The 27,516-nt window shown below is 38.6% G+C and overlaps 5 protein-coding genes and 1 non-coding gene across 6 annotated transcripts; 5 read left to right on the forward strand and 1 right to left on the reverse strand.

Moving 5' to 3' along the window:
* LOC18766705 (zinc finger CCCH domain-containing protein 32) lies at positions 1,469-5,354 on the reverse strand. The gene is made up of 7 exons (XM_007200935.2): positions 4,690-5,354; positions 4,394-4,536; positions 3,852-3,914; positions 3,579-3,698; positions 3,193-3,480; positions 2,801-3,118; positions 1,469-2,147 (listed from the first exon to the last, which is right to left on the reverse strand). Exons 1-7 carry the CDS (start codon positions 4,769-4,771, stop codon positions 1,746-1,748), a joined length of 1,416 nt encoding a protein of 471 aa, XP_007200997.1. The 5' UTR covers positions 4,772-5,354; the 3' UTR covers positions 1,469-1,745.
* Positions 7,321-11,806, forward strand: LOC18767487 (peptide chain release factor APG3, chloroplastic). Its single transcript, XM_007201490.2, has 15 exons — positions 7,321-7,576; positions 7,726-7,782; positions 8,307-8,387; positions 8,500-8,557; positions 8,662-8,765; positions 8,941-8,992; positions 9,293-9,342; positions 9,666-9,731; positions 9,810-9,974; positions 10,075-10,147; positions 10,257-10,389; positions 10,600-10,657; positions 10,834-10,881; positions 11,242-11,325; positions 11,446-11,806. Exons 1-15 carry the CDS (start codon positions 7,436-7,438, stop codon positions 11,515-11,517), a joined length of 1,242 nt encoding a protein of 413 aa, XP_007201552.1. The 5' UTR covers positions 7,321-7,435; the 3' UTR covers positions 11,518-11,806.
* Positions 12,237-18,017, forward strand: LOC18766457 (spermatogenesis-associated protein 20). The gene is made up of 15 exons (XM_007199598.2): positions 12,237-12,786; positions 12,896-12,968; positions 13,082-13,103; positions 13,209-13,287; positions 13,466-13,498; positions 14,094-14,242; positions 14,353-14,509; positions 14,853-15,093; positions 15,308-15,549; positions 15,727-15,990; positions 16,097-16,207; positions 16,572-16,796; positions 16,884-17,087; positions 17,179-17,355; positions 17,471-18,017. The coding sequence occupies exons 1-15, from the start codon at positions 12,427-12,429 to the stop codon at positions 17,672-17,674; spliced, it is 2,541 nt and encodes an 846-aa protein (XP_007199660.1). The 5' UTR covers positions 12,237-12,426; the 3' UTR covers positions 17,675-18,017.
* LOC18767973 (transcription termination factor MTERF15, mitochondrial) lies at positions 18,119-19,617 on the forward strand. The gene has a single exon (XM_020570133.1). It carries the CDS (start codon positions 18,354-18,356, stop codon positions 19,551-19,553), a length of 1,200 nt encoding a protein of 399 aa, XP_020425722.1. The 5' UTR covers positions 18,119-18,353; the 3' UTR covers positions 19,554-19,617.
* TRNAA-AGC lies at positions 19,775-19,847 on the forward strand. Its single transcript has one exon. It is a non-coding gene; the product is annotated as a tRNA-Ala (tRNA).
* Positions 20,542-27,392, forward strand: LOC18766732 (peroxisome biogenesis protein 6). The gene is made up of 16 exons (XM_007201155.2): positions 20,542-21,136; positions 21,436-22,068; positions 22,193-22,436; positions 22,667-22,808; positions 23,158-23,341; positions 23,552-23,734; positions 24,418-24,702; positions 24,849-24,920; positions 25,230-25,316; positions 25,415-25,537; positions 25,660-25,770; positions 25,863-25,901; positions 25,995-26,116; positions 26,273-26,417; positions 26,814-26,894; positions 27,022-27,392. The coding sequence occupies exons 1-16, from the start codon at positions 20,867-20,869 to the stop codon at positions 27,109-27,111; spliced, it is 2,811 nt and encodes a 936-aa protein (XP_007201217.1). The 5' UTR covers positions 20,542-20,866; the 3' UTR covers positions 27,112-27,392.

Genomic DNA, 27,516 nt, shown 5'->3' on the forward strand with positions numbered 1-27,516 from the left:
TATTTAATGTCAAATTGAAGAGCTTGGATCCTCAAATGGAAAAACTTATATGAATTAGGAATAACATTGTTTTGTTATTTTTAGCCAATTATGTTATGTTAAATAAAAAAGTTATCATGCATGACATAACGTGATTGACCGAAAATAGCAAAACAGTAATGAGAAGATAAAATAGGGAGTAGAAAAAAGAAAAAAAGGACATCAATGGGAAAATGATGTCTTCCTGTTTTTTTACCCATGAGGGTGAAAAATGAGCTTGAATCATTAGAGAAGGTGAGGAAAAGGGGTGGGTGAGCCACTGATTATTTTAAGAATTTTTTATTTAAAATAATAATAATAATAGTCTAAGCCCATTATTTTAGTTGTGGAGAATGATGGTGTGTGAATGTATTTGAAAGCAAGCATGTGAATGTAATTGTCAAACGTGTGACTAGGTGGATCATGATGCTGCTTGAGTTGAGTTATTAACTATTTTAAGCAAAGTTCAAGAGATGAGATGTAGATATGGGCCTTTCTTTCAATTATTTGGGGCCGTGACCAACATAGAAAGTCGCATGATACCATAACTTTTTTCCGTTTCAAGAACACTTATGGCTACTGTGGGTGTGATTTTCTTAGGATTATGGCAGCCAGCCATTGGCCAAAGTCCTCTCCCCTTGTACACTTTTTTTCTTTTTTTATAGAATCAAACACATGAGCTCGGGTACATGAGTAAATGCGTTTAACCACTTGAGCTACTAGTCCATTGTAGTTTTTTTGTTTATGCTTTTAAGGGCTGGGGTCAAATTCTTCACCAAGCTGCCCCAAAGCAAGCATGACCCTAAAGAGGCTAAAGTGAAATTGTTTGCTACTTTGTTGAAAGTGGTAGGTTTTTACACTAATGTCAATGATGGCAGCTTAGAATATATGTTTTTTTTGAAAACGAGGTCTACACAGAGACCTGGGAGCTGAGCTTGAGAGAAATTGAGACAACAGCAGCAAAGGGGTTCGCGTCTAGTCCTACCTAATGAGAGAAGAGCTCAACTGAACAACAAGAACGAAACTGTGAGTGACAGAATCAGAGAGTAGATGCGTACGTGTAACGGGCAATACATGTCAGCATCCAAAAGTATAGGTTCCGAGACCCCACTTGGCAAATATTTCCGGAAACGACAAACGACCTTGAGGCAAGGCGAATATGATAGAATAAGGCAAAACATTTCCGACCAAAAAAAAAAAAGAAAAAAAAATGCAAAACATTTTCGACCAAAAAAAAAAAAGAAAAAAAAAAGGCAAAACATGTGTAATGTCCTTTTTACCCAACTAGAGGACAAAAACAAGTATGGTCAAAGTTGACTTTGATAGTGCCCTTTCATTTGAGCAACACAATTGCTGTGCAGTACATGAGATGAAACTGGTGACACTTTTAGTGGAAGGGAAAATTGCTTGCTTGCAATGGTAATGGTAATTACTTGAAAGAGATGAAAAGTAGATATGGAAGGAATTTGAGCATTGCAGCTTATTTGGGATTTATATCGATTGCTGTATATAGATGACACAAGCATCAACAATGTCTGTCGTCTGTCCTACTACTGTGGGAAAAACAGATTTGGTTGATACGACCGACCATAACTGAGAAATGTGAAACCTTTGCACAATTGACCATTACACATTTACTTAACTGACTTCTATATAAACAAAACGAGGATGTTGGTGAAACCGCACCCCTCCGGAGATAATGAAAGAGTCACTTTTGGGTATTTCGTTTAACTTGAACGACGAACCTCACCACCTTGTCTCGTGCTTCTGCTACTGCTTAAAGGGACAGAAGTCTGACTGGTGTGTTGCACATCAGATAGTGAAACCGATCCACTCTGAGAAAAAATCAATCCAACTGAACTGCTTGAGGTGTTCCCAGAAGAAGGCACTCTAGTTGAATAAGTATCTTTTTTGGAAGTTGAAATTAATTCCGGCCGAAGGTCAGTTGACGAGGATGAAGGAGCCAGGGTAGCCAGCAAAGACCCAACTGGGTATGGAGTAACAGGCATATCAACCAGAGATGAAGCTGAGGGATTGTACCTCATGGTCCCTATTGGATGATCGAACTTGCACGTAGATCCAAACTTGCAGTGACCATTTTGCAGGTAGAATGTACAAGGTTGCACTCCCTGTTTTTCACATTATGAAATGAATTAAACATAAAAAGTCTGAAACAAAATCACAATAACATTTTCAGCACTGTATACCAACATTAAAGAAATCTGAATAGGAATGAGTAATACCCTAGAGGATCAAAAAAGCAAGGGAATGAAAAGGAAGAACAGATCTGAAACAAGGTAATTAATGAAAGAAGAATATTACATTAAAATTACACCAATTACCAATCAGATTAATCCAAAAATGAGCATAAACTACATCAGAACACAATCGCAAAGATTACCGTACAAAATAAATCATTTATAAAAGAAGACTGCTAAAGAGAACAAGGAAAACGAACACCCCTAAGTAAAACTGCAGAACCCTCTAAAATCAAAACCTTTTTACATAACCTATTCTACTTTAAGGAAGAAAAAAAGACAACACATAGCAAGACAGCCTGTCTCGGCTACTCAATTGTATGAATATGGTTGTACAAAGGAAGTCAACTATGTATGATTCTAAATGTTACACCTACCTTTTACAACAAACTTACTGTTTAAACAAGAGTAAGAAGAGAATATAAAATTGGATAACCAAGTCAGCAAGTATTCAATAACTTTCAATAGTGGAAATTTAAAAAATTAAAGATTCAAAAGAATAAACAGAAAACAACTTTGCATACCGGACGAAGTGGAAGACCAATTGGACTAAGGAGACAATTTGTCCTTGGTATGACCCTATCCCGAGGATGATGATACCTACAAGATGGTCCATATTTACAGTCCCCAGTTTTCAGATAGTACTGGCATTCAGGTTCGCCAGGCCTCTCTGGGAAAACTTGTTCACTCGGGCTGCTGCTAGAAGGACCAACAGCAGAGGGTACGGAGGTATAAGGTCTTGCAAGTCCATGTGTTGGAGAAGATAACTGTGTCACTCCATATAAAGAAGTTGCTCCAACTGTGGGTTGGGCTCCGGGAGACAGTACAGGGCTAAGAGGTGCCTGCACCAAGTAAACCAATTACGTAAAGAGATGAATTCGAATCATATTTCAAACCTAAATATGTTTTATCATACCGAATAACTCCAACCCTGAATAGGAACAACTCCTGGAGGAATCAAGACGGGACCATAAGCCCCTTGCACATATGAACCAGGTAATAGTGGAGGCCTAGGCACCCTCAAACCGGTGGATGCCCCCCCAAACTGCTCTGCCATAGGAACAGAAGGAGACTGCACCGATGGATAAAACTGAGGTGCAGAAGCCGGGATTGTTGTTCCAGCAGGTTGTGGGTGATGGAATTTACAGGTTATGCCAAATTTGCATTGCCCCGTTTTCAAATAGTAGGAGCATTCATTCTCGCCCTGTTGTGTAACACAAATTGTAAGGAATTTATACCACAAGTTTCTCAAAATTCTACACACACATGTGGGGATGAGAGGCAGAGAGAGGAAATTCAAACCGGTCGTAATGGTAATCCATAAATATTCAGGGGAGCTCGGCTCAGGGATCCACCTCCATGTTTTGGATGGTGGAACTTGCAGGACGCACCAAATTTACAGGTCCCAGTCTTTAAATAATACTGCACATTAAACAAACAAATGCCATAATTGCATACTGAAGTTCAAAGCTCAAATAATTAAATAAACAGCAGAACAAAATTGCAGCAAAGTTTCCAGATCTACATTGCATTTCATGCTACAAATTACAATAGATCACAAAAACAACTGCATACCTGACATATAGGTTCTCCCACTCGCTCTGGGTAGTCCCCTGTAGCTCTTACAGCTGCCACAACCTATGTGCAGCATCAAACCAAAATCATAAATAAAAGAAAACAAAATTCTCCAATAAGACTATTCAGTTATTGGTAAAATCCAAGCAAAGAAAATGAGTTTTTATTGTTAGTCGCTCAAGCAAAATCGCCCACTCCACTGAGCCCAAAACACAAATACTATTTTCATCAATTATAGACTGTACTTCACTAGGTATAAAACCCAATAAACATGCCATTCCAAAAATTTCCCCATTTTCTTTTCCCCCTCTTTCTCAGCAAACAAACAATCATCTAGTTTCGGGCAAAGGGACAACAAGCTATGAGCGCCAAAACACTCAAACTTATGAAAATTCAAAACAACCTATATTTCCTGATGCAGTCACCTATCACTGAAAGCTTAAGACTCATTCACATATCAAGATTCAAAACCCACATTAAAGCAGTATCGAAAATGCTCATTAACTGATTGCAATGCAAATTTACAATGAACAAGGATTTACCGCAGCACGATCACGAGGATGGTTGTAACGGCACCGAATACCGTATCCACAGAAGCCGGTCCGCATGTAGTAGACACAGTTGGGAACGCCGGGTCGCTCCGGGTACGATTCGCTGCTCGTCAGCCCCAATTGCCACATTTGTTCTACAATTCAATCAAAAATCACAACAAAACCCCAATCACACCCCCACATTACCATAACAATACAAAACCCTAGAAAACCCAGGGTACTAAATTGCCCAAATCGAACTCAAAACGAACGCAAATTGGAAAGGCTAAGCGCAAGTAAAGTAATACCTTCGAGGCCAGTCTCGCCGGCCCCCGGACTCCACTCTTGGTTAGACCCATTTCTGGCGGGGTTTCGACCGTATAACTCCATCAAAAAAGGGTGTCGTCTGGGGTCTCTGTACACTTGCAGCAACTGTAGGGACTATGGGAAGGGTAAAAAAGGAAGGCTGTACAAGATTTCACAACCCTTCTAGAATGATCACAGAGCTCGATCGAATGGAGATGGTGTGAAACCAAAGAGGAGAGAAAACGGAGACGGTTTCACAGTAGTGGAGAAGAGCTTAATGCTTTCTCTCTCCTCTCTCTCTCTCTCTCTCTCTCTCTCTCTCTAAAGAGACCGTATCCGTACGGTCTGGTATTGGCCTTTTTGGCGTCACACACACAAAACACACACTCTCTCTCTCTCCCTCTCTCTCTTTTTTTCCCTCTTTTTGTTTTGGGTTTTTTTCTTTTTGTTTTTTTTTTTTAACACTTGGACTGTGTTTCCGTACCGGCCAAAATAAGCACACCTGGAAAGAGTAAGCTTCGTTTTGGAACCGACGCTGGGCCTTTGAAATTACGAAGCAGCCCTTGTGGTGCAGACGTGGGATGTGACAAATTGGGACTTCGTTGTGGTGGACGAAACTGTCATTTCGGTAATTGGAGTGAGAGAGGCTTCTGATTGGCTTGTTTTTTGCTGGTCTCTCAGCCAGCCGTGCACGAATGGAGCCACTTTTACTCCGACTCAGCTGGTCTCGGACAAAAATACGAGTTTTGCGTTGTACCGTACGGCGTGTGGTCGGAAGTTTAGATTCTCAACTAATGAATGTTGTTGCTCTCTCTCTACAAAAAAAAAACCAAATCGGCGCTAAAATCTAGCTTAAGAATGTACGACAAGATTAACGGCTCGCTCCATCGGCATCGATCGCATCTAAATTATTGGGGGCTGCGGTGCACATTTGTTCTCCTATTTTGTTGGTCAAGGCGGTGCACATTCAATTATAAAATGCTTTGATTGCCTTATATTCTTGCAAGTTGCAACAACTGTTCTTACCAAATTTATACACCCAAATTTTATGAGCTTATTTGTTAGGATATAAATAAATAATACATTCCGTGATATTTTTCTTCTTAATGTTAAAAAAAATATTATAAATTTGAATTATTCCTCTTCTATTGATGAAGAATCAAAGGCTACAATGTATTATGACCCTTGCACATTTGTTCATGGCTTACATAGGCAACTATAACTTTGCTATGTGTCTATCAATTGTTTTGAATCAACATTGTCAAATTCATGTATGGTGAAAAAATGATCATGTGATAAAAAAGCAAATAGGGAGTTAAGGAAAAGTCATTGCATTAATCAAACGAATCATATTCTCCTTCAATTTAGGTAGGCGGTGAATGAATTAAATACATCTCGTATATAAGCAACTTTACATAATGTTATGCGCTACCGATTCGTATATCAAGCCAAGCCGAGTCATTGAAAAAGAAGCGCGACGCGCATTAATACGAGATATGTACTTTTCTTTAGTAAAGGCCTCAGTTTATCAACAATTTGCTTTTATACCCTTTCTTCTTACTTTAGAAGTGATAGACCTTATTTATCTTGTTGGTTGAAGACCGTTTGGATGTTAGCATATTGTCTACTATGTAGTTATGACGCTTACGTACCCATAACTACATAAATATTATAAAATAATGCATATAAAAAAGAAATAATGAAGCGAGATGGATGACGTATTCATTGTTTTTTTATATATAGAAATTTTAGAATTTCATTCATAATACAACCAAAAAAGTCACTAGTCACAAAAGGTCATTATAGTAACGGAGCGATCTAACATCAAAATTAAGACAATTTGATGCGCTTCCACTAACGATCATGCATGATCGAATAAACTCTGGTATAGACATCTCAACTAAGATTGCAGACTCAGAATAAAATTAAAGCTTGAAAAAACAAAGTCATAACAATATAAATAAAACTCTTACAAATGAGAGATAAAAAGCTCTCACAAAATGAGAACCCAAAGAGTCTCTGTAACTTATTGCGAACATAAAAAAACCACAAAAAAGATGGTGGTGGAGATTCGATGCAGAGACGCAGCCGCCTACGATGGTGGGAGGAAAATCATAACAAAATGAAGATAAACAGGAAAAATATTTTGTCTCTGAAAATGAGGGGAGAAAAGAGGAAGGAAGAGAAAAGGGAAGAGGGGAGGAAGAATAGTGACTTCCTCCCCCCTTAAAGAGAAAACAACTCTATGAGGATTTTTAGAGAGAGAGGGGCTTAGGTTTAGGAGAGAGAAGTGAATAAATTTTTAAACATTGTTTACTTATTATAGTTTTATTGTTAGTTAAATATAAATGATATTGGGAGAATGAGAAATCAAACCTTGCAAATGCTATTAGCTTAACTAGGTACAAGCACCTTATCGTATGCCTCTAATTTACTTAATTTATATGAGAGAATTGTATTTTAGCATGTGATCAGAAGTAGCAAGTTAACAAGAGTCTCCTCTTGGCAATTTTTCGTTTTCCACCAAAGAAGCTAGTTGTAGTTGCTTCCAATCACAACCTTATTCCGCGATTCGGATAGGATATCCCAGTAACCAAACAAGACTTGGAAAGGGAACTTTATCTTTTCCAAACACCACGTGTTCGTTCCTTCCCGGTTACCCCATCCATAACTTGAAAAAAAACCAAACCAATTTTCTTTTCCTACCACTTCGACTGGAGCGCGCCTTTTCGCTGTCCTCCTACTTCCATGGCTGCAATGAGTACGAGCTCCACCACACCCGCGCGATTACTTGCATTTCCATTACGACACCGTTTCCACGACCATTCGCGGAGTTCCCTGGCCTTTAATAAACCTCTTCCAAGAGCTCCTAGACTCATTTGCATGGCGGTTCGTACATCACAAAATAATAATAAAATAATTCACAGTTTTTAACTTCCTTTCTGTAATTGTATTTATTTAGTGATGGAAATAGTTTTCCCGAGAAACAAACAGATGCTGTAGGACTCACTTTCTTGTGTTGTTTTGTGAAATTGTAGGAGCCCTATTTGATTACAAAGCTGGATTCTGCCGAGAAGACGTGGAAAGAGTTATCGGTATGATTCTCACACTAATATAAATTATAATGTTTTGTTTTATCGAGTATTCTCCTTCTCTGTGTGTGTTTGTGAGCTTTTGAATTACTATCTAAGTATATGGGTTAGGGTTTTAGGCAGGGGTTTATGGATTTGTCTGGTGGAGAATTTGAATGGTTTGGGAAGGTTGGGAATATGGCATTTTGGTCATTAAATTTTTTATGGCAGTGATTGCAATTGAGGGCCATTTCAGAGAACTCTGGCATGAAACTTTGACTCAAAATTTTATGGTTCCTCCTCCGCCCTCTTTTTTATGCAATAGGCGATAACTCCAGACTTTCTCTCGAATGATTTAAATCTAAGACCTAGTACCATTACGGCATTTCTGGACCATGCCATCAAACAAAGGATTAAGAAAGACCAGCATAAATTGGGTTTAATTGGTTCTTCAGTATAGAGTATTGTACTATGCTGCTGCACGGTTAGTTATTGCTGTTGTTTTCTCTACATTTGAGTGTACTTAATAAAATAAAATAAAATTGCAGGTTAAGCTGGCTGATCCAGATGTCGTGTCAAATCCTAGTGAATACCAGAAGCTGGCACAGTCCGTGGCTGAGCTCGACGAGGTGATGCAGTTTATCTTTGCTACTTCTCCTGCCAGGTTTTACTCGTATGTTCTTCTTGAATTTCATTTCAGGTTTTCACTGACAATATTTTGCCTTTGTTTTCTTTGGTCAGGTTGTGACAATCTATAAGAATTACAAAGGCTGCGAGAAGCAGTTACAAGAGACAAAAGGTTTACTCTAACTTGTATGCCTGTGTAAAACATTTCTTTTGAAAATTCTGGAGGTATTCACTAACATTCATTCTGATTTTTCCCCCCCTTAATCGATATATCAGCTTTAGCAAAAGATGCTGGCAATGATGAGGATATGGCAGAGATGATATCTTATGAAATTGAATCTTTATCCAATCAAATCAAAGAACTGGAAGGGAAGCTCAAGGTACTTTTACATGCATAATGGAGTTATTTATTTATTTATATTCTCTGGTTCTTTTGATAGCAAATTGGTATTCTTGACTACTTTGATCTATGATTGTTGTTTCTCGTATATAATGTTTTTCCTTTGCCATATTCTGAAATATCCATTGGGATAACGTTCCATTTTATGCTAACAGATGCTACTCCTTCCTAGTGACCCTCTTGATTTAAGAAATATAATGCTTGAAGGTAATCTCATACTTGCCCTTTAAATAAATTGTTATATTTGATTGCTTGCGGACGACATGATTTTTAACAATGTAAAATGTTCTCTCCGTTTTAGGAAGAGATATGCAAACATTGGAACAATATATATGCGGAGGAGGTGGAATGAGTGATTAGCTTTGACCGAAACTGTTCCTCCCACATATATATTGTTCCCAGTGGACATAGATCATCTTTATTGAGTGCTTTGTTAATCGTTTGCAATGCTGGAGGTTGTCTTTCCATTTCATTAGGACTAAAAAGCAGTATTTTCCCTTGCTGCAGTAAGGGCTGGTACTGGTGGTGATGAAGCTGGAATCTGGGCAGGTGATCTTGTAGGTATATGTTTATTTTGTCCTTTAAAATGTAAAGAATGTCCCATTATTTTTGAGTTGCATACAACAGAAAAATTAGTTTAAAAAAAGAAAATTCATACTGTATTCATGGGTTAGGTTACAAAACAAAGTACATGTTTTTGTATCTCTTATTGATGTGCCTGTGCAATGTTTCTTTTCTTTTCATGTTTTCTTTTTAAATGAAAAGCCTCATTGGCCAAAAAGATATTTCTTGCAGTATGAAATCCTTCTTCTCAAGTCGCGTCTGAGCATACCTTGATGCTTCTGCATTTTCTTTTTCTTTTCTGTTTTTTCATATCAAGGTTCGTATGTATGAGAAGTACAGTGAGAGGAATAATTGGAGGTACAGCGCAGTTTCAAGCTCAGAGGTATGTCTCACTGACATTTTTAGAGGTATATCCTGTTGCTGTTGACATGACTAACACAGATTTCTTGCACTCTTTCAGGCTGAAAAAGGAGGATTCAAGACCTATGTGATGGAGATAAAAGGAAAACGTGTATACAGCAAATTAAAATATGAATCTGGTGTTCACCGGGTTCAACGTGTTCCTCAAACAGAAACGCAGGGTCGTGTGCATACTTCCACTGCAACTGTTGCAATCATGCCAGAGGTAGCTTATATTTACTTGCACTGTAATCTTTTGTGGAATCTTTATGATCAAGCATTTCTGTTTCTTGACTTATTTGTGCTTGTTCAATTCCTTAATATAGGCGGATGAAGTTGAGGTGGTTATTGACCCAAAAGATATTGAACTGACAACAGCAAGGTCTGGGGGTGCTGGAGGTATTAATGTGCAAATAATATAATTTTCTCAATTGACTTAATTTTCCACGCCTCACTCTTCGGAACAGGATTCCGCGTGTGTTAAGTCTCATGCGTGATTATCATGCAGGGCAGAATGTCAATAAGGTGGAGACAGCTGTTGATCTTGTCCATAAACCAACGGGCATCCGCATCTTTTGTAGTGAAGAAAGGTCTCAACTCCAGAACAAGCATCGTGCCTTTCAGTTGCTGCGAGCAAAATTGTGAGTACTGATTTCACCATGTTTTAGATGTCCTCAATTTTGTAGTCTGATTGGTATATTTATTGTTACCTTTTATGTAATGTTTTGGTTTTTGGATAAGATTTTTGTTACAGCCACTGAGATGCAAGCAATCAGCCGGTTTACACATAATGCTCTTGTTTGTGCACAATTTTTCTTCGGTCCGTATGATGATCAATGACATTGTTGCAGGTATAAGATAAAATTGAGAGAGCAGCAAGAGTTGATTAGGAATCAACGGAAATCACAGGTATCTTTTAGCTTAGAGAATAATTAAGAGGCATGTGAGATTGCAATTTCTCTGGTGTGAATATTTGCCGTCACATGTATGCTATTCTTTGAGATTAGGGTATGGACATGGGAGCTCTAGATTATGGTTTTAGGCACTGGACTAAACATTGTGATGTTTATATTTCTAAAATGCAGGTTGGTACTGGTTCTCGTGCAGAAAAGATTCGGACATACAACTTTAAGGTACTGAAAAAATTGGAGTTTAGTTTGGTTATATTTTCATGCCATAGTTTTCAAAATTTTCACCTTGGAAGTTTCCAAGCGAGGTTGATTAACGATTGATCGTGTGATAGTTAAATTTGACTGGCTAGGGTGCTGCTTAAGGAATTGCGATTTTCATTGAACTATTCAATTCAAAAGCTTTAGCTCATAGGTGTAGAGGGCCCAATATGTATATATAGCTATTAGCACTTATGCTAACCAATCTGATACTAGTGTCCAACAATTTTGTCTGTGAGCTTACTTGCAAGTTTTCATTTTGTTCTTTCGTAAGATTGGGTTATGTTTCTGAAAGTTAGGGACTCTTTTTGTTTATTGAATTAGGACAATAGAGTGACTGACCACCGGTTAAAGACGAACTATGAGCTCACCTCTTTTCTTGGTGGTGATATAGAGAACGCAGTTCAGGTATGGTTTCCACAGCATCCTCTTCTAAGACATGCCCTTTTCCTAGTAAGTGTTATTATAGGTATGGACTTATATGCTGGTTTTGTAACAATACGATTGCCATTACCCATTTTCCTGCAGGCTTGTACTTCCCTGGAACAGCAGGAACTCCTGGAAGAACTCGCCGAATCTGTAGGAGCTCCAGCTGGCTAATTTGTAGCCTTCTGTGATATCTATACCGCCGGACTGGATAATCAGGAAATCTTTGCTGGAAAAAAAAATTGTTCAAAATGGGGCGGTCCTCCTATATGATTATCCTGGACAGGCATTTTTTTAAAATTTTATTTTTAATTTATTGTTGACAGAGGTCCAATTTGAATCTGGAATTTTTGTATTCCGTTATATCCAGAGCTTATATGTACAGATCAAATTTCCATGTTTATAATTTTCACATTGGATTAATTCCAGGACAGAGTTGACATTGCAAAAACTTTTTTTAGCTGCAAGATCAAATTGCTTATTTTGGTCATTGATCTTAGAAAACAATCCAGGTAAACAACTGGGTTTGCGTATGGCCCAAGCCCTTACGAACCAAAGTTCTTTCCATGGGTCCCTCCTGCTGGATGGGCCCAATTCTTGTTTTCACTTCTATTGTTGCTCAGGTGAACTCGTGTCGCGGGATTGTCTGGAGGTAGAACCCACGTAGAATCCTGAATGGGTCATCATGCTGACGTGGAAATTGCAATAACCGGTGGTTTTTTGTATATATATATATATTTTGTCTTCTTTTGAGATATAATTGAGGGTGGATTAAGTGTAGTGAACAAAATTAAACTGACTAATTAGTGGTATTTGTCTTTGGAGTATGTCTCTGATTCGATTGATAATATATATTTGTCGCAATGGTATAGCTTTGTGAGGGTATTAGTCTGTCGTAAATAAATAAAAAACATAATTAAGTGTTACTAATATTAGTTACCACTTCCACTTACCACAATCCAGAGGCATGAAAGCTGGGCCACCAGTTCATTCGTGCAACAGTTAACTCTGCTATGCTCCACCCGTCAAACAAGCCCAAGCTCCACATGGCCCTCTCTGCCTCCTCCTCACCTCTCTCCACACATGGCACCACCACCTTCAGCAATTCCTCTTTTTAAACCGTCTTCATCCCCACCGCCAAGCTTCTCTTCTTCTTCTCTGCTTCTTCACAATTCTATGCTGAAAAGGCTTGCCTTCTCTTCCTCTCTCCATCGCTTCCTCTCTCACCCAACCAAACTATTGCCTTCCTCAACAACAACCCAACATATTTCCCCTGCTCATTTTCCCGCACTTTCCTCCCTCATTTTCCGTCGACCCGTTTACGCTTCCAAGCTTCTCGCCATGGCTGAACAGACTTCCAACCCAGCTTCGCAGTCTCACAAGCACACCAACCGCCTCGCTGCTGAGCACAGTCCGTATCTTCTTCAACATGCCCACAACCCGGTGTGTGTTTGATTCTCAATTCTCTCCGAATCGCCTCGCTTTAGTTAATTTTAGTTTTTTCTTGATTTGCTCTGTGACCTGACTGGGGCAAGTTGACTACTTTAACTAGGTTGATTGGTATCCATGGGGTGAAGAAGCTTTCGCCGAAGCTCGGAAGAGAGATGTGCCCATCTTCGTATCAAGTAATTTTATTCTAGCGTTAAACTACCCATGTTTTGTTTTCTTTGGTAGTCAACTGATATGTGATTCATATGATCGATTGCTCATTGCAAATGCGTTGATTGTATATGCAAAGTCGGATACAGCACATGTCATTGGTGAGATTTCTCATCCAATCTTGAAAGTTGATTAATCTACTGGTTAATATCAAGGTGATAATTGAATGAGATGAACTAACTAGTTGGTGTTTAACTGTCAATAAGGTGCCATGTTATGGAGGTCGAGTCTTTTGAGGATGAAGGCGTTGCCAAATTGCTGAATGATTGGTTTGTTAGTATCAAGGTGAGTCTAATTTGTTAGCCTCACAGGATGTACGTTCTGTAGTTCGTGAGTTCAATTTCCTCTTTCTAATATTTTAGTTATATCAGTTCTCGGAAAGAAAAAAATGAACTTTTTTTTAAAACCTTATTTTTGGTTTTGTCATTCTGTGTTAAATTTATCTAACGTATCAATACTGCAGGTGGATCGGGAGGAAAGACCAGATGTAGATAAGGTGAATGATACAAAGTAATAAACCTTTGAAGTTACCATCATTACTTCGAAGAAAAGTTATTAGCCAGGCTTTCCAAAGCTCTCTAACATATGACCTGCCGTCTTTTCACTTTTAGTTTCTTTATGTCTCAAGTTGTTATGCTATTTAAGTTACCATCATTACTTCGAAGAAAAGTTATTAGCCAGGCTTTCCAAAGCTCTCTAACATATGACCTTCCTTCTTTTCACTTTTAGTTTCTTTATGTCTCAAGTTGTTATGCTATTTGTTCAACTATATTGAAGGTGACCTCTGTGAGGTTTAGTACCTTAGTAAAGCGCTTCTGAATCCTGTATTTACTTACAGGTAGAGATGTTTTATTAAGGTAATACATTGAGCTAGACTTTGTTTTGGGTTGAAATCTTTCCTAGCCCAAATCTAAAGAAGAAGAAAAAAATGTTGAGTATGCATTTGAATCCAGTGCATACATTTTTGGCATCAGTGGTTCTAGTTTGGAAATAAGTACTTTTTTAAAAATAGAACAATAAATTTTCACCAGTTATACTGGTGTCGTGATGTGCTAAGAACTCTTTCTTTGTTGTTTTCTTCATTCTTACAGGTATACATGACCTATGTACAGGCTCTGTATGGTGGTGGAGGTTGGCCGCTGAGTGTCTTTCTTTCACCTGATTTGAAACCTTTGATGGGTGGAACTTACTTTCCCCCAGATGATAAGTTTGGAAGACCAGGATTTAAGACTATACTTAGGTGAGGAGACGGTGGTCTCTGTTGAGTTGGACTCTGCATGTTACCTGCACACTTATTGCTATTGTTTAATTTTGGCCTCCACTCTCATTTTATTGTATCTTCTGTTTTAGAAAGGTGAAAGAAGCTTGGGATAGTAAGAGGGATATGCTTGTTAAAAGTGGAGCATTTGCAATTGAACAGCTATCAGAAGCATTGTCAGCAAGTGCGAGTTCTAATAAGTTGCCGGATGGGCTTCCACAACATGCATTGCGTCTATGTGCTGAGCAAGTATGTATCTTTACATTGGGAACTTTCCTATGTTTATCTCGTCCATGGTATGCCTACTTTTGAGTTTTTTGTGTTGCGAGTAAACAGTTTGCTAACCCTCCCTCCTTCCTTTATTTTTTCTTTTAAATAAGGTCATTCCAGAAGGAGAAAAAAAAAACGTCACTACTTTTCAGAATAGAAGTATGCATTGAAAATTTGGGGTCAAAACATAACTCAAACATTACTGGTTCTCTAGTTGCAAGAGAACATAGCTATTATGTATTTGCATTGGTTTGTGGCTGTTGATGCTTGATCGAGATATATATTTGTTTATCCTGATCCTCCTGCTTCAATGTGTTTATAGCTTTCTGGAAGCTATGATTCAAAGTTTGGTGGGTTTGGATCTGCCCCAAAGTTTCCTAGACCAGTTGAGGTTCAGCTCATGCTTTATAACTCAAAAAAGTTAGAGGAAGCTGGAAAGTTGGGTGAGGCAAAAGAAGGTCGGGAAATGGTTTTCTTTACCTTGCAATGCATGGCAAGAGGGGGTGTCCACGATCATATTGGAGGTGGCTTCCACAGATATAGCGTTGATGAGTGCTGGCATGGTCAGTTTTTTTTAAGAAGTCTTTTCCGTCAATAGTCGGTGTTTATTAACTGATAAGATGTCCTCATATAGTGAACTGTTTATTCAGTCAAATGCCTATGTCTTATACCATTATACACTTTATAGCTACCATGCGCGGGCCCCAACTCCTCTCCTCTTTCTTTTTCTTGGTTGTTTCTGCAACAAATTGTTGAAGCAGTAGTGTTTTATTGCAGTCCCCCACTTTGAGAAGATGCTGTATGATCAGGGGCAGCTTGCCAATGTTTATTTAGATGCCTTTTCTATTACCAAAGATGTCTTCTATTCATATATTGCTCGGGATATTCTTGATTATCTACGGAGAGACATGATTGGACCGGAAGGTGAAATATATTCAGCAGAAGATGCTGACAGTGCTGAATCTGAAGGTGCGACAAGAAAAAAGGAAGGAGCCTTCTATGTTTGGACTAGTCAAGAGGTTTCTCAGTGTCTCAACCTTAAATTGACTCATTTGATTGGTGTTAATTCTAATTTTTCAAGTTCCCTGTGGATCTTGAAGTAGAGAACACTAAGTATCAGATATCAGCAACATTTTATGGTCATTAGTTACTCTATTCTTTGTCTCCCCTAATGTTAAACTGGTTATTGCCACTAGGTTGAAGACATTCTAGGAAAGGATGCAACTCTTTTTAAGAGCCACTATTATATAAAACCTTCAGGGAACTGCGACCTTTCTACAATGAGTGATCCTCACAATGAATTCAAGGGAAAGAATGTATTCATTGAGAGAAAAGACTCTTCTGAAATGGCATCAAAATTTGCAATACCTGTTGAGAAATACCTTGATATTCTGGGCCAGAGCAGGCAAAAGCTTTTTGAAGTAAGGTGTACCCGACCAAGACCACATTTGGATGATAAGGTGTTCTCTCTTTACACAATGAATAAGATTATGGAAGAAACAACCTCATACAGTTTTGGTTTTTCTCTTATTTCAAGCACAATTTGATAGATTAGGTTCCTTCTAGGTAATTGTTTCGTGGAATGGACTGGCTATCTCAGCTTTTGCAAGGGCTTCTAAAATTCTCAAGAATGAACCTGAGGGGATCAAATTCAACTTTCCTGTTGTCGGCTCTGATGTAAGTTTATACCATCTTTGAGTTCATCTGTGGGTAGCTTATGATTTGTGTACTGTTTTTTCTTATCCTTTTACAAGTAGCTTGAGTTGTGGAGGAGAAGGTTCTGTAGTTGTGGCTGTCATGTTGACTGTGGCAGACATTTTAAATTCCTCCACGAATAGGCTTGTGCTTGAAAGCTTTAATACCATAGTGGATTGAGTGGTCTTGTACTCATAACCGTTTGTTCATCGGATAAGCAGCTGTTAGGTTTAATGATTTAACACAGGAGGTGACAATGTTGTATGTGGCACATACAATTTATTAATTAATTTCCATTATTCATATTTTACTGACCATTGTGGTTTATTACATCCAAAATTATCAGCCAAAGGAGTACATTCAAGTTGCAGACAGGGCTGCATCTTTTATCAGGAGACACCTTTACAATGAGCAAACACATCAACTACAACACAGCTTTAGGAATGGCCCATCTAAAGCGCCTGGGTTTCTAGATGATTACGCATTTCTTATTTCGGGGTTGTTGGATCTTTACGAATTTGGTGGTCAAACCAACTGGCTAGTTTGGGCAACTGAGCTGCAAGACACCCAGGCAAGAACTGATATCTGCCATTTCCAAGTTGTGTAGCTTTCCACTTTGTTCTTTGTTTTGATGCTAGTTTACTTGAGATTTTTCCAGGATGAATTATTTCTTGATAGAGAGGGAGGTGGATATTTTAATACACCAGGAGAAGACCCCAATATTCTCCTTCGTGTGAAGGAAGATCATGATGGGGCAGAGCCCTCTGGAAACTCAGTTTCTGTGATCAATCTTGTAAGATTGGCATCCATGGTAGCTGGCAACAGGTCTGATCATTACAGGAGGGATGCAGAGCATGTTCTGGTTCGAGTTGCTTAACCAAAAATTAAGTTTTTATAAGTTATCTGGGGAATGTCTCATCTGCTGCTCACTTGCTTATTCTCTGCTTCATCAGGCAGTTTTCGAGACAAGATTAAAAGACATGGCTATGGCGGTACCTTTAATGTGTTGTGCAGCAGACATGCTCACTGTTCCTTCCCGAAAGCAAGTTGTCTTGGTTGGCCATAAGCATTCTGTAGAGTTTGAGAACATGCTTGCCGCTGCTCATGCATCATATGACATCAACAAAACAGTGAGTTTGGGGTTTTTATGTCTGAATTCACAAGTTCATCTTTTCATACTCTTGTATCCAAGTCTCTTGCGATTTCCAAAAATAATATTACTTTCATGATGCAACCAAATGGCAGGTTATTCACATGGATCCAACTAATTCCGAAGAGTTGCAATTTTGGGAAGGCAACAATAGCAACATCGCCCTCATGGCAAAGAATCATTTTGCTGCCGACAAAGTGGTTGCTCTTGTGTGCCAAAACTTTGCTTGCAGTGCTCCTGTAAATGACCCCAGATCCCTCGTGGCTTTGCTCTCCCAGCAATCATCCTCATCTGCATGAATGTAATTGGAGTAGGATATCAACGAAGGATACTTGTGTATTTAGCATGACTTTCGTCTCCTTTGGGACAGTGCAGTAGTATGTTCATATGGAGTCGAGACAGATTCTGTCATGTTGCTCGATACTAATGGGTGTGGGTGTGTAGGGCGTGGAAGGAAGATCCAAGATGGTGTTTGAACTTATTTATTTTTTTATCTTTTGGTTTTGTTGGTCTCTGGTCACGGTTGAATATTGTGATTGTGAATAGGTGAGGAGGAAAGTTGAAGTTTATAGAATAAGTTGTGTAAAATGCAAAATTTTCTTAGCTCTATTTATCAAAGAAAGGAAAAAAAGTTGCAATGCTCATCGGACTACCACATTAATACTTGAGCAGAGCTTTTATCTTGCCTGTTAAGTCAAGGATTTGCTTGTTTTTTACTTACTTTTGTATAAGTGATAATGCAGGAACTCTAAAAATATATTAGAATTAAAAGAAATTTGTCTTAAAACTAGTTTTCGTGTCTCTAATATTGTAGGAGAAGGCTTAACCTGTGACCTGTCCTTCTGGGCCTCGCAAAAGCGCCCAGCTTATGCCTAATGCTCTACCGATAGCTTTCAGTTTGATAACGACGAAACCCTAGAGAGTGACTTGAATTAAACATCAAAATCGATCATCTTCATCCATCAATTCATCCAAAGCATGGCAGCGCTCTACATTCTCAAGAGCCTCAGATCCGCACACCCAATATTCTCTTGTTTATCTTGCAAAAACCTGCTCGCAGTCGAAAGGTTTGCCGTAGCAGATTCACACTTTCCTCTTCAAAATCTATCATTCTGCAGACCCGTCACGACCAAAATCTCAGCAGAGCAAGATGATTATACAGTCTCTTACCTCGTAAACTCATGTGGGTTGTCGCCGGAATCAGCCATTCAAGTAGCCCAGAAGGTAAAGCTGCGATCTTTAGAGAAAGCAGACGCCGTTCTGGCCCTTTTGAGAAACCATGAATTCTCCAACGCCGACATCTCAAAGCTTGTAAAGAGACACCCACTAGTTCTCATGGCCGATGCCGAGAAAACCCTTCTGCCCAAGCTTGAGTTTTTCTGCTCCACAGGGATATCAAGGATGGATCTTGCCCGAACTCTGAGTTATGATCCGGCCCTTTTGAAGATAAGCTTGCAAAACCAGATTATACCCGCTTATAACTATCTCAAGAGCTTGCTGCTCTCTGAGGACAAGGTCATGAAGGTTTTGAAGAACAAGCCATGGATTTTCCTGGAAAATCTATCCAAGAACGTCGTGCCCAATATTGAGCTGTTGAGAGAATTGGGAATGCCCTCCTCTGGCATTGCTCTGTTGCTAGCTCATTCTCCGAATATCTTGATGAAAAAGCATGAGTTGTTCAGTGAGATTGTGGGCGAGGTCAAAGAACTGGGATTTGAGCCAATGAAATCGAGCTTTGTGTCTGCCATACGCGTATTGTCTGGGAAGAAGACAATATGGAGCAGAAATTCAGAGGCTTATAGGAAGTGGGGTTGGTCTGAGGATGACATTCTCTCTGCTTTCAAATTGAACCCTTTGTGCATGACCAAGTCAGAGAAGAAGATCATGGAAACAATGGAATTCTTGGTAAACAAGATGGGATGGCCCCCAGCAAGCATTGCAAAATATCCAACGGTCGTGAGTTTGAGTTTGGAGAGGAGAATCATCCCAAGGTGTTCGGTTGTAAAAGTTCTGTTTTCGAAAGGATTGATGGTTGAAGAAAATTTGAGTTTGGCCAGTGTGCTTTGTCCTGCGGAGAAGCCCTTCTTGGAGAGGTTTGTGATCAGATATCTCGACCAAGTACCTCAGTTGTCCAATGTGTACCAGGGGAAAGTGGATATCCACGACATATATGATTGATTGTAATAGTTTCAAATCAAGATTCATCATCAATCAAGAAAACAAATTTAGCGTTTCTCTTTAACAATTAATTTGATTTTAGTGTTATAATTATAGTTTTTCATTGTCATTGAGCTTGTCATCAACGGCGAAGTAAAATGGTGGAACTTCCATTTTGTTCTACATAGGGGCGTCAATCTCAAACAAATAAATATGATAACGGTGACACTTCAGACAAGCGTGGGGATGTAGCTCAGATGGTAGAGCGCTCGCTTAGCATGCGAGAGGTACGGGGATCGATACCCCGCATCTCCATATTTCTTCCTCTTTGTTTTTCGCGTGTGGTTTTCTATTGGCTTGAAAACCACGCAGCTTTACATGGAAAATTTATTTTCTTTTCTCTTTGCTAATTTCCCTGGAATTTTTATTACATACACAAAGTTCTGATTTCAAGATTGTATGTTGGGCTCAATTGGAATTGCAAGTCAAGTCACTGATTGCAAAAAGGATACGAAATTAATGGAAACGATGAAAGTATTGTGCTCAACTGATCAATATTGTAATTATATAGTTGAAATTCTCAGGTGATCATGGCTATGGATTCTTTTTATAATTGCTTTTTTTAGCCATAACGAGAAACTACCTGGTCACCTCGACAAAGTCAGAGTCTGCAATTTCATCTTCTGCAGATAGATCACCTCTTGCCATAACTTTTTGTATAGTTTGAAAACAAAACAAACATTTACGTTTGAAAAAAATACCAACCTTTCAAATCTTGAATCATGTTGTCTAGTTTTCGATTTTCTTTCGCCAACCGATTGAAAGATGAGGTTATATATTTATGTGCATTTTATGTGTCTTAATACCAAAACACTTTGAGAGCCTATTTGGAGACGAAAAAAACCTCATTAAGCAGTTCTGATTTAGTGTGTTACAATTTTTTCATTCGAAAGTACAACATGAAGTTTTTCAAAAGTATCATACGTGAGTGTTTTTTTAAAAAAATTATAAAATATCAAGTTGAATGAGACAATTTGGGAAAGTTATGCGTGGGGTTTGACTCATACACATTCTTTCAAGATTTGTGTTGGACCCAAGAGTTTAGTAGTATTGGTACAAGCCCAAGTTGCAAGTCCGTCCATCCAGATTCTAGCCCAAAAACACTGCTTACGTACGTTGAATTGAAGCCGTTGCAGAAGCAGAAGGCAGACCAACTTGCAATAAGCTCCTTCATCGATTTGTGCTATTTACATTTCAGTCAGTCTCATCTCTTCTCTCGCACTCTCTGTGTGTATAATATGTAAATATTTGTCTGCATAGAATTCCATTCTATAATGGTGGGGAGGAGGAGGAAGCCTCTGGTACTCACTTCCACCAAAACGCTAATCAATTCCGTACTGAGTTTGTCGCGACCGAGTGAAGACCACCGAGTCCACGATGTCGATGACGCGTCGACTAGCTTGCAGTTGCCGCCTGGAATTCTCCGAATTTCTAAGGACAAAACGGCTATTTCAAGCCCCAAATTGGCTTCTTTCGACGACTCTGCTTTGGTCGGGCTTTCCACTTCTGTCCTCAAAAGGCTCTCCATCACCTCAGGCTCGTTGGTACTTATTCCGATGCTCATTCATATACTCTGTGTTTTCCTTTCCCTTAAAGTTTCCTGCTTTTGTTTGGTTGCCGGGAAAATGACTGAAGGGACAAGAATTTTCACTTGAACTCAAATTAAATTACGCAATTAAAGACTTAAGTTATCCATTTTTTGCTTTTTAAGACAACTGAATTTCGTTAATTGCTTTAGAATCTTTGGCCTTGAGATTATAATGCAAACTATGAGCTAGTAACTGATACCAAGTATTCTATGTTTTTTTCTTTCTCTGGTTTGGCTGGATTTTCAATACACAAGGTGGTTGTAAAGAATGTCGAGACAAACATACAAAGAACCGCTCAGGCCATTGTTCTGGATCCTCCGAACAGCCATGACTGCGCCGCAGACGTTGAACCATCCTTGTCCCAAGTTTCTCACACAATGCTTATTTTGCCATCTTATACTTTCCCTGAAAATGACCATATGTCATTAAACCGGGAAGTTGCCTATATATCGCCTCTGTTAGCATTTAACCTTGACTTGCACACATTGTGCTTGAAATCACTCGTTCATAGAGGGGAAGAGACTCTGGCATCTTATTTTGGAGTTAGAGTGGATGATGAGGTGAGTGGGAAAGGCATTGAGGCTTCCGTAGTTGGATTACTGTTGGAACCTCATCCTCAATTGCCGAGATATGCTTCACACTTGAGAGCTTCATTCGTGAAGATACCGGAATGTGGTACACTTGACTCTCTTAAAGGAAATTCTTCCGTTGATTACGAAGATCGTCAAGAAATGATAGATTTGGCATTACAGAACTACTTTGGAGTTGATAGGTATCTAGCAAGAGGTGATATTTTCAGCATTTGTATAAATTGGAATTGCAAGTCAATGATGTGCATTCCTTGCAACCAAAGATCGCAAGATGGAAGCGACAACATCTATTTCAAGGTAACTTCTCTGTATTGTTCTTCCTATTAAAAAAGAAATCTCAATGTTGTTCTCTGGTTACTTTTATACTCAACACATGTTATAGTGTACCAAGTCCAATCACAATGTAAATTTATATTGCAAGGTTGTGGCTATGGAACCTTCAGACGAACCCATTCTTCGAGTTAATTGCTCTCAAACGGCCCTCGTGCTTGGAGGAAGTGTCTCTTCTTCTGTTCCTCCAGATTTGTTGATTGCTGGACAACAAGGTTTTGCACCTTTGCAAGGGGACACAGTGAAAATATTGGCTTCCGTACTTATGCCACCTCTCTGCCCCTCAGCACTATCTTCAAAGTTCAGAGTTTCTGTTCTATTGTACGGATTGGCAGGTATGTTTGGTTTTTTCTTTTGCAGTTTGATTTTGATGGTGGCATTGATTTTTTAAGTTGACAAGGTTTCTAGCAAGTTTGCTAATTGGTAACCATATGCAATGTTCTTTAAACCTGTTACCAGTTATGAAAAATGATGGTTACGAAAAACTGCTTGTTTTGGTTAAGATATGTTTTTCATGTGCACATGTGTGTGGTGTTGTTGGGTACTGATTCAGTGCTTGCTGCAGGATGTGGGAAGAGAACGGTTATTAGATATATTGCTCGTCGATTGGGCCTCCATGTAGTTGAATATAGTTGTCATAATCTAGTGGCATCATCTGAAAAAAAGATGTCCATTGCACTAGCTCAAACCTTGAATACAGCTCAAAGGTGAACCAGTAAAGTGTTTAGTTGTTGCAAAATTTGTTAGTCACTTTGCTGTAGTACTCTTATTTATACTTGACAAGTCAGCCACAGTTCTATGCATCCTTGTTAAATGTTTATGTTACTATTATTATTGTTAATTCTGTTTCACTAATTATCTATCCATCATTTATTCCAACTTATGTGAGAAACCGGTCTATGCTATTCTATCCTTGTTTTGTCCCTCAACCATTCTGTCATTTGATGGGAGAAATATCTCAGTTACATCTGGAAATATACTAATATTATTGTACTTTATTTTCCTTATTTATCGTTCCCTCTTTTTTTTTTTTCCTTGTGCCAATTTTTCTATCAGATACTCGCCTACAATACTTCTTCTCCGTCATTTTGACGTTTTCCGGAATTTGGCCTCTCACGAAGGTTCACCCAATGATCAAGTTGGCATCACGTATGAAGTTGCATCACTTATCAGGGAATTTACTGAGCCAATTTCTGATGATGGAGATATTGATTCTGAAGGAAAATGGAATGGTGATATGGTAAGATGCAAATGTTTTAGTGCCACATATCTTGGTTTATGGATACTTAGATAACCTAGTAATATATTCTCACGAATGATCAGTAGTTGAATAATGAACTTCTAGTGCTCCTGTCCCTCTTTCTTATGCATGTGTGCGTGTCTTAATCTTTAACTCTTTTGTATGTTATTTTTAATCTTAATAACCCAATTTATAATGGAGCATGTGCAGGATGCTGGGAAGATAGGTAGGCATCGGGTGCTGTTAGTTGCAGCTGCTGACAGTTCTGAAGGTCTACCACCAACTATTAGACGTTGCTTTAGCCATGAAATAAGTATGGGTCCTTTGACTGAAGAACAAAGGGTTAAAATGGTGTCACAGTCCCTGCAAACGGCCTCTGAACTCCTTTCTAATGTATGTGAACAGATGTGTTGTTTCTCTGTACCTTTTGTGTGTGGTTTTTATAGAAAGATAACCGTGATGCATAAGCTATTCCTAAAAGCTTAGGACACTAGGATGTAGGTGAATAATTATGATTCTGACACTCTGCTCACATGTGAGCATCTCTCCAGCACTAGAACTCAACACTGTGAAACTTATGTTGAGAGGGTTCCAATTTCAGGGATTCAAACTCAGGATCTCTTTTTATAATTCCATGAGTACTTTTTCGGTTTCCCATTATTTCTCAAAGCTTTAACTGTTAGGATGTGACCAACAATATTTTTATTCTAACAGCCCCCACTAGTTCAATTGATGATTCATCACCTTCTATTACATGGGAAAAGCTTATCATGGGTGCACCAAGCATTGAGATTACTCAAGTGTGTCTTTGGTAGCATTTCTTTATTTGAAGTCCTGAGGCAGTGTTATCAATTGTCAAAGCTATCTATCTGTATCACTTTTGAATTCAAAGCTTTATGTGAATTTTGAAATCCATAAAGCAACAAGTCGTATACCCTTTATAGAAACTGAAGTTAATCTTGTCCAGATAAGTTGTTATAAGATCTTCTACTTAGGAATACTCTACTTGGTATTAATTGTAGTTTTTTCTGATCATAACTGGTGACTTTGATGGATCAGATTGTTGTTTTTTGCAGACTGGTTCAGAGGATTTTATAAAGGATATAGTTGGGCAGACATCTGGTTTCATGCCTAGAGATATTCATGCTTTGATTGCTGATGCTGGTGCAAATTTGATTCCCAGAGGCAATGTTCCAATTGACACTGTTAACTCAGAGGAATCGGATGGATCTCTCAGAGCTGAAATGGGACCGGACAGTAAGTCCTCCGAAGTTGCACCTCAGGTTCTGGGGAAAGAAAACTTGACTAAGGCATTGGAGCGCTCAAAGAAAAGGAATGCATCAGCCCTGGGTACTCCAAAGGTAATTCAGAGACAAGACTAACTTCGCTACAATATTATATCCTTGCTAAAGAGCTTTACTGCTAAAATCAGCAAGCAGGAAATTAGTAATCTTATGTAACATTTATGATGTATATAAAAGGAATTTTCAAGTCATTTTTCCTATAGGTCCCTAATGTGAAATGGGAAGATGTTGGCGGTCTTGAGGATGTGAAGAAATCAATTCTGGATACTGTTCAGGTAGGTTCTCTTTGTACCTCTAAGCCCTTTGTATGTTCATCTTTAGATACATATAACTCTATAACACTTTATGTTTTATTAAATTCCAAATTTTATTTTATTTTTAATTTTAATTTTAACACGTCTTCCTTTAAAGGCAATGACACTGAATTTGAGAGGGCCAGAGTTCTGGCACAGAGAGAGAGAGAGAGAGAGAGAGAGAGAGAGAGAGCGATGTCCTTTTTACCTGTTGTCCATTAGCAAGATTCCAGTAGTTGGCAGTTGGAAGGCTCTTTTATTGTACTCAGTTATTTTTTGTTGTATTTGTAGTTACCTCTTCTGCACAAGGACTTGTTTTCATCTGGTTTACGGAAGCGTTCCGGTGTTCTGTTATACGGGCCACCCGGAACTGGGAAAGTAAGTTACTGTGAAACTGTTTTGAGGACTTCTCAGTTTTCCCTCTCACTTACCTTATGGGTTTTGACCGCCTTTGTTTTGCTTACTTCAAACCTCAGACTTTATTGGCAAAAGCTGTTGCAACCGAGTGTTCCCTGAACTTTCTCAGCGTAAAAGGACCTGAACTAATCAATATGTACATAGGAGAGTCAGAAAAAAATGTTAGAGACATTTTCCAGAAGGTAAAACATTCCACTACGATCAGTATCCCTTCAATGGAAGAAGCTTATGGTATTGGTTATATACTTTAATTTCAGAACATCCAATTTAACTCACAATAAGTGAAATTGCACATACTTTGCAGGCCAGATCAGCACGCCCATGTGTTATATTTTTTGACGAACTTGATTCTCTTGCTCCAGCACGGGGTGCCTCTGGTGATTCTGGGGGTGTTATGGACAGAGTGGTTTCTCAGGTGAAGTCTCCTGTTTTTTTTATGCCTTCCACAGAATATTTTCTTTAGTTCCATGATGTTTTCTTAATGAGACAAGTTTTCTGTTTTGCTAGATGCTGGCAGAGATTGACGGCCTAAACGATTCAACACAGGTCATTTGTTCTATCTAATATACCTGCCTTTTCGTTTTGATACTATTGTCCTGATAAAGAAACTAAACTCATGTTTCTTTTTGTTTATTTTAGGACTTGTTTATAATTGGAGCAAGTAACAGACCAGATTTAATTGACCCAGCTCTTCTACGGCCTGGACGATTTGATAAGCTGCTTTATGTTGGAGTTAACTCTGATGCATCTTACAGAGAGCGGTTAGTATTCTCGTAATTTCGATTTCATTCTTTTATAATCCATACTTCATGAGTAAATAAATTCTCTCTTCCAAAAATAAAGAAACAGATCATGCATATGACATTAGTGTGATGATACTTTTTTTTACCTTGTTTGCATTTCTTCATCTCTTCTAGGGTCCTCAAAGCACTTACCCGAAAGTTTAAACTACATGAAGATGTACCACTTTACTCAATAGCAAAGAGATGTCCCCCGAACTTCACTGGTGCAGACATGTATGCCTTGTGTGCAGACGCTTGGTTTAATGCAGCAAAGCGCAAGGTGAGTCAAGTCAACCCAAAAACTGGATCTTTGGTTCTGATAAACTAAAACTATTAGTACATGTTATCTGTTATTTGGGGTGTTAAATGACAGTTGACAGCGGAAGTGCATTGATTTGGGGTCTTAATAGTAGTTGACTGTATAGTCTGATTATCACTGCAAATTACATGTTTTATTTCTGTTAAAGTTGGGAGTATCCAACCCAAAGACAATTAAGAAACTGAGTTTATGCTGAGATAGAAAGCATAGAGAACCAGTTTAGGACTTTGTATTCTCAACAATGTCCTGGACTTTTCTTATTGACACTTGATTATTCACAAGGTAGAAATTTTGTTCATAATACTTAGGTAGATAAGGAATGCTCCTGTATCGACTGACGGTTGGTTTCGTGCGTAGGCTTTGAGTTCAGGTTCAGATGCTTCTTGCATGGATGACCAATCCGACTCTGTTATTGTTGAGTATGATGATTTTGTCAAGGTATGGCAATTGTTTTCTCCACTACCTTTGAGGGAAATTATGAATAGTTGTGTGTTTTACAGTATAAAGCATGGGTCTAAATCCTGTTTCCAGATTATGGCCTGACTGCCTTGTCCTAACGTGTTAGGTGTTAGGGGAGCTTTCTCCCTCTCTCTCCATGGCCGAGCTTAGGAAGTACGAGTTGCTGCGAGATCAGTTTGAAGGAGCTCCCAAGTAAATCCCCCTCATATTAATATGAATCTGAGGGGAATTGAAATTTTGATCCACTTGTTGCATAATCAACTGTATATGATATCTGTATGTACTTGGAGAGAAAAAGGAAAATAAAATATAAAATAAGACAGAAAATAAAGAAAGAGTGAGTATTAATATTCCCATTGCATAATTCTTAAGATATCTCATCCTATTAAATGAATAATATGTTGTTGCAATCTGATCTGAGTGACATTGGATAGTGAAATTTAAAGGGCACAAATCCAATCCAAGCATATTCTTTCATGATTAGCAACGAGTATATTCCAACAAAAACCAAACCTTTCTTTCTCCTGCAACTATTATACAGAGAAGAAATGCATCCTTCTCCTCCCAACCCAACCCTGTAGTGTAGGACCCAATTATAATT

The sequence above is a fragment of the Prunus persica genome, chromosome G8 (assembly GCF_000346465.2).
Source record: "Prunus persica cultivar Lovell chromosome G8, Prunus_persica_NCBIv2, whole genome shotgun sequence".
In the NCBI taxonomy this organism is placed as follows: domain Eukaryota; kingdom Viridiplantae; phylum Streptophyta; class Magnoliopsida; order Rosales; family Rosaceae; genus Prunus; species Prunus persica.

Coding starts and splice junctions, on each gene's coding strand:
- LOC18766705 (XM_007200935.2), bottom strand. CDS start 4,771: ATGGAGTTATACGGTCGAAACCCCGCCAGAAATGGGTCTAACCAAGAG. Junction 4,537..4,689: donor CGGCGAGACTGGCCTCGAAG/GTATTACTTTAC, acceptor ATTGAATTGTAG/AACAAATGTGGCAATTGGGG. Junction 3,119..3,192: donor TTCAGGGTTGGAGTTATTCG/GTATGATAAAAC, acceptor TACTTGGTGCAG/GCACCTCTTAGCCCTGTACT.
- LOC18767973 (XM_020570133.1), top strand. CDS start 18,354: ATGGCAGCGCTCTACATTCTCAAGAGCCTCAGATCCGCACACCCAATA.
- LOC18767487 (XM_007201490.2), top strand. CDS start 7,436: ATGGCTGCAATGAGTACGAGCTCCACCACACCCGCGCGATTACTTGCA. Junction 8,766..8,940: donor AACTGGAAGGGAAGCTCAAG/GTACTTTTACAT, acceptor TTATGCTAACAG/ATGCTACTCCTTCCTAGTGA. Junction 8,993..9,292: donor AAGAAATATAATGCTTGAAG/GTAATCTCATAC, acceptor CCCTTGCTGCAG/TAAGGGCTGGTACTGGTGGT.
- LOC18766732 (XM_007201155.2), top strand. CDS start 20,867: ATGGTGGGGAGGAGGAGGAAGCCTCTGGTACTCACTTCCACCAAAACG. Junction 21,137..21,435: donor CCATCACCTCAGGCTCGTTG/GTACTTATTCCG, acceptor TCAATACACAAG/GTGGTTGTAAAGAATGTCGA. Junction 26,117..26,272: donor GATGCATCTTACAGAGAGCG/GTTAGTATTCTC, acceptor CATCTCTTCTAG/GGTCCTCAAAGCACTTACCC.
- LOC18766457 (XM_007199598.2), top strand. CDS start 12,427: ATGGCACCACCACCTTCAGCAATTCCTCTTTTTAAACCGTCTTCATCC. Junction 14,510..14,852: donor TGCGTCTATGTGCTGAGCAA/GTATGTATCTTT, acceptor ATGTGTTTATAG/CTTTCTGGAAGCTATGATTC. Junction 17,356..17,470: donor CATATGACATCAACAAAACA/GTGAGTTTGGGG, acceptor ACCAAATGGCAG/GTTATTCACATGGATCCAAC.